The sequence below is a fragment of the Sciurus carolinensis genome, chromosome 17 (assembly GCF_902686445.1).
Source record: "Sciurus carolinensis chromosome 17, mSciCar1.2, whole genome shotgun sequence".
Taxonomy (NCBI): domain Eukaryota; kingdom Metazoa; phylum Chordata; class Mammalia; order Rodentia; family Sciuridae; genus Sciurus; species Sciurus carolinensis.
In genome coordinates, this window is record NC_062229.1 from 4938608 (window position 1) to 4951224 (window position 12617).

The 12617-nt window shown below is 49.5% G+C and overlaps 1 protein-coding gene across 1 annotated transcript; it reads left to right on the forward strand.

The window, feature by feature from the left end:
* Window positions 1-1094: 1094 nt before the first annotated feature.
* On the forward strand, window positions 1095-5067 carry LOC124969110 (CD209 antigen-like protein E). Its single transcript, XM_047531938.1, has 7 exons — window positions 1095-1200; window positions 1300-1383; window positions 1650-1739; window positions 2057-2146; window positions 2518-2669; window positions 3307-3416; window positions 4196-5067. Exons 1-7 carry the CDS (start codon window positions 1155-1157, stop codon window positions 4341-4343), a joined length of 720 nt encoding a protein of 239 aa, XP_047387894.1. The 5' UTR covers window positions 1095-1154; the 3' UTR covers window positions 4344-5067.
* Window positions 5068-12617: the final 7550 nt, after the last annotated feature.

A 12617-nucleotide genomic window follows, 5' to 3' on the forward strand; every position in this document is an offset into this window, starting at 1 on the left:
GTTCCAACATACAGAACACACACTCCAAAGTAGGAGTCAGTGCTTTTTCACTCTGAGGACAGGCAGAACCCATCTTGAAGGGGACTCTGAGTGGGGTTACCCAGGAGGGACGAGTGGGGTTGGACATGGAGGAGGGCCAGGGAAGTCCCCAGCGTGCGGAGATGCTCCGCATTCTGCTCTGAGAGGAGGCCGTGGGGGTGCACTCACATGTCAGTCTCCCAAGCTGTGTACCGAAGGCTCCCACCTTGTATTGGATGAGTGTTATGTTCAATTTACAAAGAAATACATGCACGGCTTATGATGAAATACTGGAAGTTTTGTCTTACTTGTAGTACGCATATGGGGATTTTGCTTTTTACTCATTTTAGATGTGTGGTAATTTTGCAAAAGTCGCATAGACCTTTCCTGAGTCCCGTAGGCAGCTCCCTGGTACTGGCCCTCCAGCTGGGAGGTGGAGGGCCTGGTCCGTGCAGCCATGCTGACCCCTTGCCCAGTCACTGGACGTGTTCTGTGGGTTCCACCGTTTTCCCTGACGTCCTTCCTCTGCTCCCGAATGCCACCCTGGACATGGCGTCCCCTTCGGCTCCTCTGGGCTGTGTGGGTTCTCTGCCTGTCCTGTCTGGAAGACTCGGTGGCCGCGTCGAGGTCATCGGGCCGGGCGTTTCATGGGATGCCCCTCCACCTGCCAGCCTCTGGCCTTCACTCACGGGGAGGCTGAGACAAGACTCTCCTGGGGAAACCTGCCAGGTGGCACCCTGAAGGAGGACGTCAGCAAACCGAGGCAGTAGAGGCAGGGTTTCTGGGAAGACAGGCAGGGCTGGCTTATCACCACCAGACAGAGAAAGGGTGACAAAGTAGCTTAAATTGACAAGTTATCCATCTCATTAAGGGCATCCCAGGGCTTGCCTGACCATGAGCAGGCCTGCTTTCTGCCAGGGACCCCAGACCTTCCGGTCCTTCCCTGGAATTCCTGGAACTCAGGGCACGTGCCATGCTGACAGACGCTCAGCCCCTCCCTCTCGCTTCTTCCACAGTCCCCACCCAGTTTCCTGTTTCTTTTCCTGAGTGGGAGTAGATTCAGGGAGTGAGTTATAGGGGTGGGGAATAAAAACTGTGGTCCCAGCAGTCCTGGGCACTGAGGGACAGCAGTGACCATGAGTGACTTCAAGGAAGCGAGGGTGCAGCAGCTGGACCCCCTGGGTGAGGCTGGACTGGGACACTGGGAGCCAGGAGGGGGCCTGGGGGGCCAGCTGGGGGTCTTGAGCTGCCCAGGCTCTGACGGACGCTCTGCCCACACAGAGGAGGAGCTGATGGCCAGCGGTACAAGATACTCCGTAAGAGACTATGGATTCCCACTGCCTTCCAGAGGTGGCGGTTTTGCAGGTAGAGCGGGGGCTAGGGACTGAAGAGCAGTGGGCGGCTCCTCCGAGGTGCTTGAGTCCTGGGGAGGTGGAGGGATCCCAGGAGGCGAAGACTCGGATCTGGAGGCTGGAATCGGAGCTCCTGGGTTCTGGGAAGGTGGAAGCTGAGACCTGGAATCCGAGACCTGGAATCCTGCGTCCTTGGAAGAAGCCTGTGGCCAGGCGGTCCCCGGACCAGGCTGAGGCAGGGACACTGGCGTGCTGGAAACCCCATCCTTCTCCTCTCAGGATGTCTGAGCTCCAACTACTTCCTGCTGATGCTGCAGCTACTCTCCCTCACGATCTTGGCTGGGCTCCTGATGGCCGTCCTTGTCCAAGGTCAGCCCTGAGGTTTGGAGGTCTATGGTCTGCCCTTAGACTTGGGTGGCCAAATCAGGAGGGAGGTGGGTTGAAAGTTGGGATTAGGCGCTCAAGCAGATTCTAGGGGTCTTCAGGGCCCCTCGGGCCTCCGATGCAGGGGAGGTGGGAGAACCACGGGAGATCCTGGTTCTGCCTTCTCTGGGTGACAGGGGTCCTCACCCTCAGATGGGATTAAAGAAGACCTTGGCTCTCAGATACCAGGACCGTGGGGACCAGGGCAGGGCATGAAACACAGTAGGTGTTCAACACTTGTGGTTTCTGTTCTCTTGACACAGTCTCCAAGGCGCCCGGCTCCCAGGAACAGGAGCAGGAGCTGTCCAAGCAGAAGGTGTACCAGGAGCTGACGCAGCTGAAGGTGGGAGTCGGTGAGTGGCCAGACACTGCCCCTCACAGAGCCTGAGAGGGTCTCCGTGTGGCGACACCTTGCTTGAGTCACCAGCCCTCTCTGAGCCTCAGTTTCTTCATCTGTGAAATGGGAACACAGCCTAACAGTGGCAGTGGACTCAGTGCTCACAGGCCAGTCTCCTGAGCTCTGAATCCCCTGTTCTCCAGGCTGGAGGAGACGGGACCAGGACTTCTGGGTGCTCCTGGGTGGGAGGGACTCAGGGAGTGGGGAGGGGCAGTCACCCGGGTGCAGGGTCACGTGAGGGCCCTGACTCTCCAGGGGCTGAAGGCTGGGCAGACACGGGAACATGGCCCCCCAGCATGGGTCCAGCCTGACCTTCTCCCCCAACAGACCGCCTGTGCCGCCCCTGCCCCTGGGACTGGACGTTCTTCCAAGGAAACTGTTACTTCTTCTCCAAGTCCCAGCGGAACTGGCACGACTCTGTCACCGCCTGCCAGGAAGAGGGGGCCCAACTAGTCATCATCAAAAGTGCCGAGGAGCAGGTGTGTGGAGGGACCATCCAGGTCTGGGGCAGGCATCTGGCCTCTGGCCACCCGGTTGGTCAGAGAGGCTGCTTCCTCCACAGGAAGGGAGGAGAAGGGCATGGATGGGGGTCCCCGGCAGCTCACGAGGAGACTCAAGCAAAGTCTGAGTGCTTTGGAAGCACACCTGAAACGTAACTCCATTGGCGCCCTTGCTTGCTCTCAGGGATGGCAAGCACTCGCGAGGCGTGTTTGCCCATTTCCTGGTGGGAATATTCCCACCTCAGTGGAGTGCAGGCTCCCTTGGGACCTGACTCAATGCAGAGCTGAACGCGGTGTTCATGACGGGCAGTCGTGAAAGGTTCTATCTGGCTCCAGCACATTGAACCCAGTGGTGAGGGAATTCCTGTGGACGTGCCCAGAACTCACAGACAGATAAACATGCCATGTTACCAACTGTGTGTGTTGAGAGGCCAGCTGTGCACATTCGGGGTGCAAGTCAGGACACGTCTGCCCATAGGACACAGTTATGAGAGCAACACAGACCCCCTGAACATGAAGGTCAGACTGCAAGCAGAGCTTCCTGTCAAGAGATCGGAGAGACAGCAGGTGGAACTCGGGACAGAGCTCCTTCCTGACCCCTCCTGTCCTCCTCCAGAGCTTCCTGCAGCAGACTTCCAAGAATAAAGGCAGCACCTGGATGGGGCTCTCAGACCAGAACCAGGAAGCCACGTGGCACTGGGTAGATGGTTCGCCTCTGTCCCGCAGGTGGGTCCTAAGATGAGGGAACAGGCGGTAGAGTGGGGTGGGGCTCTAAAACTGGGGTTCTCGAGCTATCCTGGTGGGTCCTCCGTACTCCCCGTTGCCCTGGTCCTAAGAGTCCGCCACCTGTCCTGTGTTGAGGAGGGTGGTCTTCACGCCCACGTTCAGAGAGGGCAGGTGCCTGAAGCTCCGCTGTCCGAGCCACAGGCCTGGAGGGTGAATTAAAACCAGTGCCTTAGCGGGAAGTCTGAGGTCGGGTGGGGCCACCAGATTTGGGACTATTGCCATTGTAAAGATAGCTCGTTATACTCACAGAGCCCAAGAGAAGGAGCCAGCATCACACCATGAAGGGCCACCAGGAGGGACAGGACCAGGCACCATGTGGAGGGAGGAGCTGGGGCAAGAACCTTTATTGTGGTGTCCGTGGGAAGGAGGCTGTGAGGCAGGGCAAGTGGCTTCAGAGTGGCCACCTTGAACCTTTTGGGTGGGTTCCGGGGAGTGGCTGTGCCTAGGGTCTGGTACGTGGTCCCCGGTGGTGAGGGGAGGTGTGCAGTGACCCGGAGCCACTGAGCACGGTGTTGGGAGTGTGCGGTGCAGACTGGTTGTTTTGTATCTGAAAATTGCACCCTCAACATGGGGGTGACCAGGGTCAGGTTCAAGGTCAAGTGACCCGGGCATGTCACTGTGTATCCACAAGCCATGCCTGCATGCAGGGCAGATGCAAGAGGGAGCATCAGCAACAGTCCCTGGAGGGGGCTGGGGCTCACACGTGGGTGGCTTGGCAGCTTCAAGTACTGGAACCCAGGGGAGCCCAACAACGTCGGGGAGGAGGATTGCGCGGAGTTCACCGGCGACGGCTGGAATGACGCCAAGTGTGACACGGAGAAGTTCTGGGTCTGCAAGAACTCCACGGCCTCCTGCTCCCACACCTGAAAGCCGCTCCTCTCACCGGTCACTGCCACCCGAGCTGGCCCGCCAGGCGGTCTGGGTACCTCCTTCTCCCCGTGCGCACCCAGATCTTAACAGGCGCCCTGATTCCCCCGTCTGGGAGTCCTTGTCATCCAAGGGGCTGGACTTCGATGTCTCCAGGTTCTCTTGGGCTTCGCGGTGTGGCTCTGGTCCACGTTGGTGGCTTAACAGCGTGACCAGGTGTCCGATACCTTCAGGACCTAGAGTGTTGCATTCACTGACTCTGCCTTCCGGTGGAGACTGGAGGGGTCTGTGGCCTAGGTAGCCTTAGCGTCCCTGCCCTTCCTCTCTGCACACCTCCCTTCCATCTGCTCGACCTTCATCCGCCTCCCTGCGCCCCACGCCTCAGCTCCAGCTCCCCTTGGTGACGCTGTGTGGAGCCTGCAGTCCAGGCCCCGATCTCTCTTGGAGAAGGGCATGCTGCCCAGCTGCTCCCGGCCCTTTCCTGCCACAGGGAGCTGCTTCCTCCCGGGTCAGCCTCCTTCTCGGCCCATCTCAAGTGGGTGCAGCAGGGTAAGGATGTGGCCGCGTTGGGCCAACATGGGGCAACTCAGAAGGACCCTTCTGGTTCCACGGCACCCCATGGGGTCAGCTGCAGCCCATCAGAGCCCTCCTGCTGATCTCTTCCCTCTGCCCCGTCCTGTTCCCTTCAGTGGCCTAATAAAAATATCTCTGTGGTCTTTGTCCAGATGTTGAGTGACAGGCCTGCCTTTTGGCATTTTTAGTCTTTTTCCTCACACGTGAATTTATGCTGATCAGGTGGCTTAGATGGAGGTCTCTAGAATCCTGAGGTTGGAACAACTCCAACCACTAAACTCCAGGGAGGGGTCGTGGAGATTGGGCTCTAGACAAACTCCGGGGACAGAGTTGGGCAGTTCCAGGGCTGGGGGCGCATGGAGGTGCCAGAGGGTGGCGCCACGCAGAGGGCTCAGACACGCCACCCAAGAGTCTCTCGCCTTCCCTGCACCTATTTCCTGGGTCTGTTTCCTTCACAATAAACCAACAAATGTTTCAAAGTGCAAGCAAAGTGTGCTTCTGAGTCCTGAGCGTCGATCTGGAGAGGAGATCGTGCAAACAAAGCCAGAGGGTGGGTTGGCCTGGCGGAGGCGCGATCGGCCTAGGGTGCAGCGGGTATCTGAACGAGGGTCAGTCTTTCTGGGCAGACGTGTGGAATCTGATGCTTCCTCTCGGTAACTAGTGTCTGAATGGCAGGATTACCATTCAGAAAAAATTCATGGAAAAAACTCTGCAGGCCTCCTGCCACCAAGGAAGACCCCAAAGGTGTTCCTTCATGAACAGCTTATGTGCTGAATTCCATCGCCGTGACAGTCAGATTTCAACAAGGTTTCCTTTCTTTGATCTTCCCTGTTGTTTTCCATTTTGTTACATTGCTTTCTTATCTTTGTTATTTCCTTCTTTGTGCTTGCTTGGTGTTTTAGTCAGCTGTTTTGCTGCTGTGACTAAATGAACAGACCAGCACAACTGTAGAGGAGGAAGAGTTTATTTGAGCTCTCACGGCTTCAGAGGTCTTAGGCCAGCTCCATTCCTTAGGGCTCGAGGTGAGGCAGGACATCATGGCGGAAGAGAGACAGAGGGAAGCAGCTCATATCATCAGGAAGCAGAGAGAGTCTCCACTCACCAGATACAAATATATGTACCCCAAAGCCACACCCTGATTCCCACCTCCTTCAGCCACCCTACCTGCCTCCAGTTACTACTACACAGTTAATCCCACCAGGGATTAATTCAGATTAGGTTAGGACTCTCAAAACCCAATCAATCATCTCTCCTCTGAACCTTCTTACATTGTCTCACACGTGAGCTTTTGGGGGACACCGTGCATTGAAACCTTAACACTTGGGATTGATTTGACTCTTCTTAAAATTAGTTTCTTGAAATTATTCATGTAAGAGCTTTCCACTGTCAAAGAACAAGTTATGATGGTTTAATCTCAGTTGGCTTTAGATTGTTATAGAGCACAGCAACACTTCATTGCTTAAAGTAGGATAGATTTTCTAATCCCCAGAGCCAAGAAGTTTGGTCGTAGGGAGAGGGAAGGGCTGGGGAAAGCAGAAACAAACCAAAGTAGATTGATCCCTTCCATGTCATGCTCCTTGTAGTACAAAGGACTCGAGAGGCATGACTGACTGGTAGGCAGGAGGCGACTTCAGGTCACGTTTTCTGTGTAAGGATTAAGGTAAGGGGAGCTTCATTTTCATGCCTACTGAAATTAGCCTGTTTATAAAATTGGGCAGATAACCCTCTAACTGCGACTTCTCAGAAAGAAAAGCAGTTTAGTTTCAGTTTGGTGACTAGGAACATTAGCCTAAGTGACTCTGATTGGGCTTTCCTTCATCCGTTGGGACCTAGAGCAGGAGCTTAGTTTGAAGAGTGACCTGTGATTTTTACCTAACACCTCTTTTCTACTCTAAGCATTTTGGTGCTATCAGTTTGCCTCCCAGCACTGCTTTAGCTGCCTCTTACATATTTTGAATATTTATTTTTTATTTTCACTCACTTCTAAATATTTTATGTCCTTTGGAAAATATTCTTTGATTGATGAGTTATTTAGAAGTGTGTGGGGTTTAAGACTGACACAGTGGCACACGCCTGTAATCCCAGTGGCTGGGGAGGCTGAGGCGGGAGGATTGCGAGTTCAAAGTCAGCCTCAGCAACCTAATGAGGCCCTAAGCAACTTAGCGAGACCCCTTCTCTAAATAAAGTATTTTTAAAAATGCACTGCAGTGTGGCTCAGTGGTAAAGTGCTGCTGGAGTTCAATCCCTGGTACTTAAAAAAAAAAAAAAAGTGTGTTGTTCAATATACAATTGTTAGAGAATGTCCTGTCTTGTCTCAGCGGCTGGTTTCTAGTTGGAGTTCATTACAATCAAAGAACATACTCTATAAAATTCCAAGCATAAGTCAAGAAAAGAAACAGGAAACTGGGTAGGGACTTCAGAAGAAGCGAGAGTGAGGGGACTGAGCATCCGACCACACAGCACATGCCCTGTGTTCCAGGAATTCCAGGGAAGGACCGGAAGGTCTGGGGTCCCTGGCAGAAAGAACTGACCTGCTCGTGGTCAGGCAAGCTCTGGGATGCCTTTAATGAGATGGATAACTTGTCAGTTTAAGCTACGCTACTTTGTCAACCTTCCTCTGTCTGGTGGTAAGCCAGCCATGTCCCCGTCTTCCAGAAATGCTGACCCTGCCTCTGCTGCTTCAGTTTGCTGATGTCCTCCCTTATGGTGCTTTCTGCTGACTAGGGCCTTGGACTGAATCATCATTGCTTCTGTGTATTTAATGCCTTCTATAGTCAGGGACTTTTCTTCATTTTTTTGTTCTAAATTAGTTATACATGACAGTAGAATGCACTTTGACACATCGTACATAAATGTACTATAACTTATTCTTCTGGTTGTACATGATATAGAATCACACCAGTTGTGTAGTCATATATGTACATAGGATAATGATTTCTGATTCATTCTACTGTCCTTCCTACCTGCTTCCCTTCATTCCCCCTGCCTAATCCAAACTAATTCTAGACACCTCTCCTATTGTGACTTAGCATCCACATATTAGAGAAAACATTTGGCATTTGATTTTTTGGGATTGGCTTATTGTGCTTAGCATGATATTCTCCAGCTCCATGGCAAATGTCATCATTTCATTCTTCTTTAAGGCTGAGTAATATTCCATTGTGTGTATATACCACATTTTCTTTATCCATTCATCTATTGAAGTGCATCTTCAATAGGTGGGTTCCATAGTTTAGCTATTGTGAGTTGAGTTGCTATAAACATTGATGTGGCTGCATCACTGTAATATACTGATTTTAATTCCTCTGGGTATAAACCAAGGAGTGGGAGAGCTGGGTCAAATGGCGGTTCCATTCCAAGTTGTCTGAGGAATCTCCACACTACTTTCCAGAGTGGTTGTACCAATTTGCAGTCCCACCAGCAATGTATTAGTGTGCCTTTTTCCCCACAACCTCACCAACATTTATTGTTGCTTGTATTTTTGATAATTGTCATTCTGACTGGAGTGAGAAGAAATCTTAGAGCAGTTTTAATTTGCATTTCTCTAATTGCTAGAGATAATGCACATTTTTTCATGTATTTGTTGATTGTATTTCTTCTACTGTGAAGTGTCAGTCAGGGACTTTTCTAACTGCTTTACAGACTCATTCATTTAACCTCCCCACCCCATGGTAGATGGTCTGCTGTCTATTTTACAGTTTGAGAAACTGAAGCCCTGCAAAGTTGGGTTACTGAGCCACAGCCACACAACTTGTTAGTGGTGAAGCTAGGATATGAACCCAGAGAGTCTGCCTTCATACTACACTAATCAAGGAGAGTCAAATAGTCCCAAGGAAGAAAGATCAAGTCTCCCAGAAACTTTATTCAGAATTATTCCAAACTGAAAAACCCAAGTGGCCACTGGAAGGTAAATGGGAAAAAAATAGTATATTCACAGAGTAGAATACTATATAGCAAATAAAAAGCAATCTACTGAGCCATGCAAGAACACACATGAACCTCTCAAAAAAGTGAAAGAGCCCAAATATGAAGTGTATTACTATAAGATATTGTTTTCTATGGATTTCAATAACAGGTAGAAATAATCTTTCTTTAAAAAATATTGTTTTATTTATCAATGGACATTTATTTTATTTATTTATTTATTTATATGCAGTGCTGAGAATCAAACCCAGTGCCTCACACATGCTAGGCAAGCACTCTACCACTGAGCCCCAGCCCCAGCCCCTACTTCTTTTATTTTTAATAAATGATTAAAATAATCATTTATTTTTTAATAAATGATCAAACAAATTCAGATCTGTGACTGAGGGTTCCAGTCCTCGTTTCATCTAGGTCCCCCTGATGTTGACCTTCTAGGCAGCAAGACGTGCAGCGCTCATCGCCGGTTTGCACTGGTTGCCTGACGGTTCCCCCTCTGCTCCTGAGTCCCATCGAGGAAGCCACGTTATGTTCAGACTTCTCATTCCCTCCGGCTTTTATGACTGACGGTTTTTCTGGCTTCGATTTTGATTCCCTGGATCATCGAGCCTGCAGTCCGGTATTTTGCAGAACATCCTTTGATCTAGTAGTGTCTGGTATTTTCTGGAGGTGAAGTGCTGCTCTCAGCACATCTGTAGTTCAGGGAGAGGCATCAATATGACCTATAGCTGTGGAGGTGAAGCTTGGTGAGGCTACATCATGATGAAGTCATCTTTCTTGACATTTATGTAACCTGCATGAGAAAATTGACTACTACATCACATAAACCATTTAGAGCAGAAAATCCGCCTCAGAATCTCAATACATTGAATGCAAGCATGTGGTAAAACTCAAAACTGATTCATGATTTTTATTTTTATTAAACATTTTTATTTCAAAATAATAGTCAGTTTGAAATAGAGTGAAATGTCCAGTGGCTCAGGAGGCTGAGGTAGGAGGATCACAAGTTCAGAGCCAGCCTTAGCAACTTAGTGAAGCCTTAAGCAACTCGGCAAGACCCTGTCTCTAAATTAAATATAAAAAGGGCTGGGATGTGACTCAGTGGTTAAATGTCCGTGGGTTCAATCCCTGGAAAAGAAAGAGAGAGAGAGAGAGAGAGAGAGAGAGAGAGAGAGAGAGAGAGAGAGAAAGGAAGGAAGGGAGGGAGGGAGGGAGGGAGGGTGGAAGGAAGGGAGGAAGGAGAAAGAAAGAGGAATAACAGGTCCTTAACATGATAGTGGTATCCACCAAGAACCTACAGTCAACCTCTTGCTACTGGAGAGTTGAAAACCATGTCCATTGACATTGAAAAGAAGAATGGATTGAAAACCCAAATAGTAGAAGAAAATACTTGGAAATCATGTATCTCACTGATTTAATATCCAGAGTATACACACAACTCCTAAAACTCAAGAAAATAACATACCTGGTTTTTTAATAAGAAAAAGCACAACTGAAGAACAGAAAAGCAAATAACTGAAATAAAAATCATAGACAAAGGACTCAAATGTACATGTCTCTAAAGAAGATACACAAATAGCCAGTAAGCACATGAGAAGGTGCTCAGCATTGTTCATCATTAGGGAACTGCATATAGAAACCACAATGAGATAGCAGCTTGTACACACAGGATGATAGCTATAAAAATAACAAAAGAACAAATTTTGGCAGAATGTGAAGAAACTTCCTTTGTGGACTGTTAGTGGGGAAATAAAATGGTGGAAAACATATGTCAGTTTCTCAAGAAATTACAAATAGAATTACCACATAACCCAGCAATCACAATTCTGTGCATATAACTAACAAAATGAAAGCAAGTATTTGAAAGGATTTTTGTATACCCATGTCCATAGCAGCATTATTCACAATAATCAAAATGTGGAAGCATCCAGTGTCCATCAACAGATATGTAAAATCATAAATGTGGAATTCAGCTAAGGTAGTGATGAGAGGGAAATTCATAGCACTGAAATGCTTTTATACTAGGCCTGAATCAACAGGACTAAAAAAACCAAAATGGAATCCCTCATGCTGAAGTTCTTCCTCATGAAGCTGAAATTAAGCTGTTTATCTAATCTGCCAAGGAATCAGTATTAGAAAGATAAAGGCCAAATTCTCCAAACAGGCTAGTTTCAATAGGTATGATATGGAAGTTCCCTCTGCCTTAGTGCTTACACAAAAGTGGGCACCTGAAGGAACCTGTTGTTAGTCCTCTGTTGTCCTGTCTCCCTGTCCCCATCTTAGGAGGAATCAGGCTGGAAATGAGCAACCCACTGTGTGGTGTTAGAGTCTGCAGCCTTCCCTGAAAGATACAGAAAATGACAATCCCTGGGAAGAAGGCGAGCACTAATCTTTTTCCAGTGACGGTGAGCCCCGAATGAAGAAGATAAGCAATGAGTGCTGGGTTTGAGACTCTTTCTATTTTCCCAGCAATAATGGGTTTCGGACTTTTACAACCTGTTTCCTGACTGCCCAAACCGACACATTCTGCTGAAGTCCCCAGTGATTAAGTCACCCTTGTTGTAACCTATAAAACATAGACTCTCCTATAACTGGTGGCCATTTTCTACCCTGAAAATGAGCCCCTCCAGTGCAGGACTGTGATTTAATAAATGCATCACTGGATCCACTGAGATCTGTTTCTGACTTGGTAATTTGTGCTTACACTCCCAACCCTCTCTGTCCATAAAACCAACCTGCGTGGCTTTTGCCTTCAGGACACATACTCTATTTCAAGGAATGGAGAGTTGCATGATTCTAGAATTGAACATAAAGCCAGTGAAATCCTTGAAACAAATTGTCTGATTTCATCCTTGACAGAGGAAAGATCTCAAATCATCAACTTAAATTCCTTCCTCAAGAAACTTAAAATGCAATAGAAAATCAACACAAAAGCAAGCCAGACGAAGGAGAGGTAAGAGGAGAGATCAATGGAAGCTCTTAAGACTGACCGCTGGTGATTTCATGTGCCCATTGCCTGTGAAGGAGCACCCTAGGACCAACATGGCCATGTCATAGGGCAGGGGCCTCTGGAAAACCGAGAAGACCAGGGCAGTCCTCTCCCACCACTCGTTGTGGGATCGCACCGGAGAGATTCAGTCATGGCGCCCAGAGTCACAGGCCTGAGTTTATTAGAAGGAATAGGAAGGGGGCTGGGGAAGGAGCTCAGTTGGTGGAGGCTGGCCTCTTGAGCACGGGCTCTGGGTTCAATCCCCAGCAACACAAAAAAAAAAAAAAAAAAAGGAAGGAAAGGGGAAAGGAGAGCATGGGTCCTCTCAGAGGGGACAGTGCTGGACAGCCCCTCCTGCCTTCCAGTTTTACTGGAGGGGGCGTCCCAGGGAAGTTTCTAGAGAGTCCTCCCAGGTCCACCTTTTGACTGACAGCACAGGAACTGCACCAACAGCCTCCAGGAGAGGCTGGCTGGAGCTCAGGGAATTGGAATTATCAAGGAAATTGAGTCCCCTGTCTGCCTCAATTTCCCGTCCCCTTAATCATTTATTACCCTTTGAATAGCCCTCAGCAAGCTCTCAGTGTGAGGGTCTCGATGTTGTGGTTGCCAGAGTGATTGGGGGTTGTGGTATTTTAGGTGACAGGGGAGGGTCCAGGCCACCTGGTGGAGTGCGATATGATCTTGGAACAATGGTTTTTCTCAAGGTGTATATAAGGCACGCTGTGGCTTCCGGCTGCCCTTCACTGTCCCTCCCTGCTCACCCATTCATGACTGAGCAGCTGTCTGACAAT

Coding starts and splice junctions, on each gene's coding strand:
- LOC124969110 (XM_047531938.1), top strand. CDS start 1,155: ATGAGTGACTTCAAGGAAGCGAGGGTGCAGCAGCTGGACCCCCTGG. Junction 1,384..1,649: donor CAGAGGTGGCGGTTTTGCAG/GTAGAGCGGGGG, acceptor TTCTCCTCTCAG/GATGTCTGAGCTCCAACTAC. Junction 2,147..2,517: donor GCAGCTGAAGGTGGGAGTCG/GTGAGTGGCCAG, acceptor CTCCCCCAACAG/ACCGCCTGTGCCGCCCCTGC.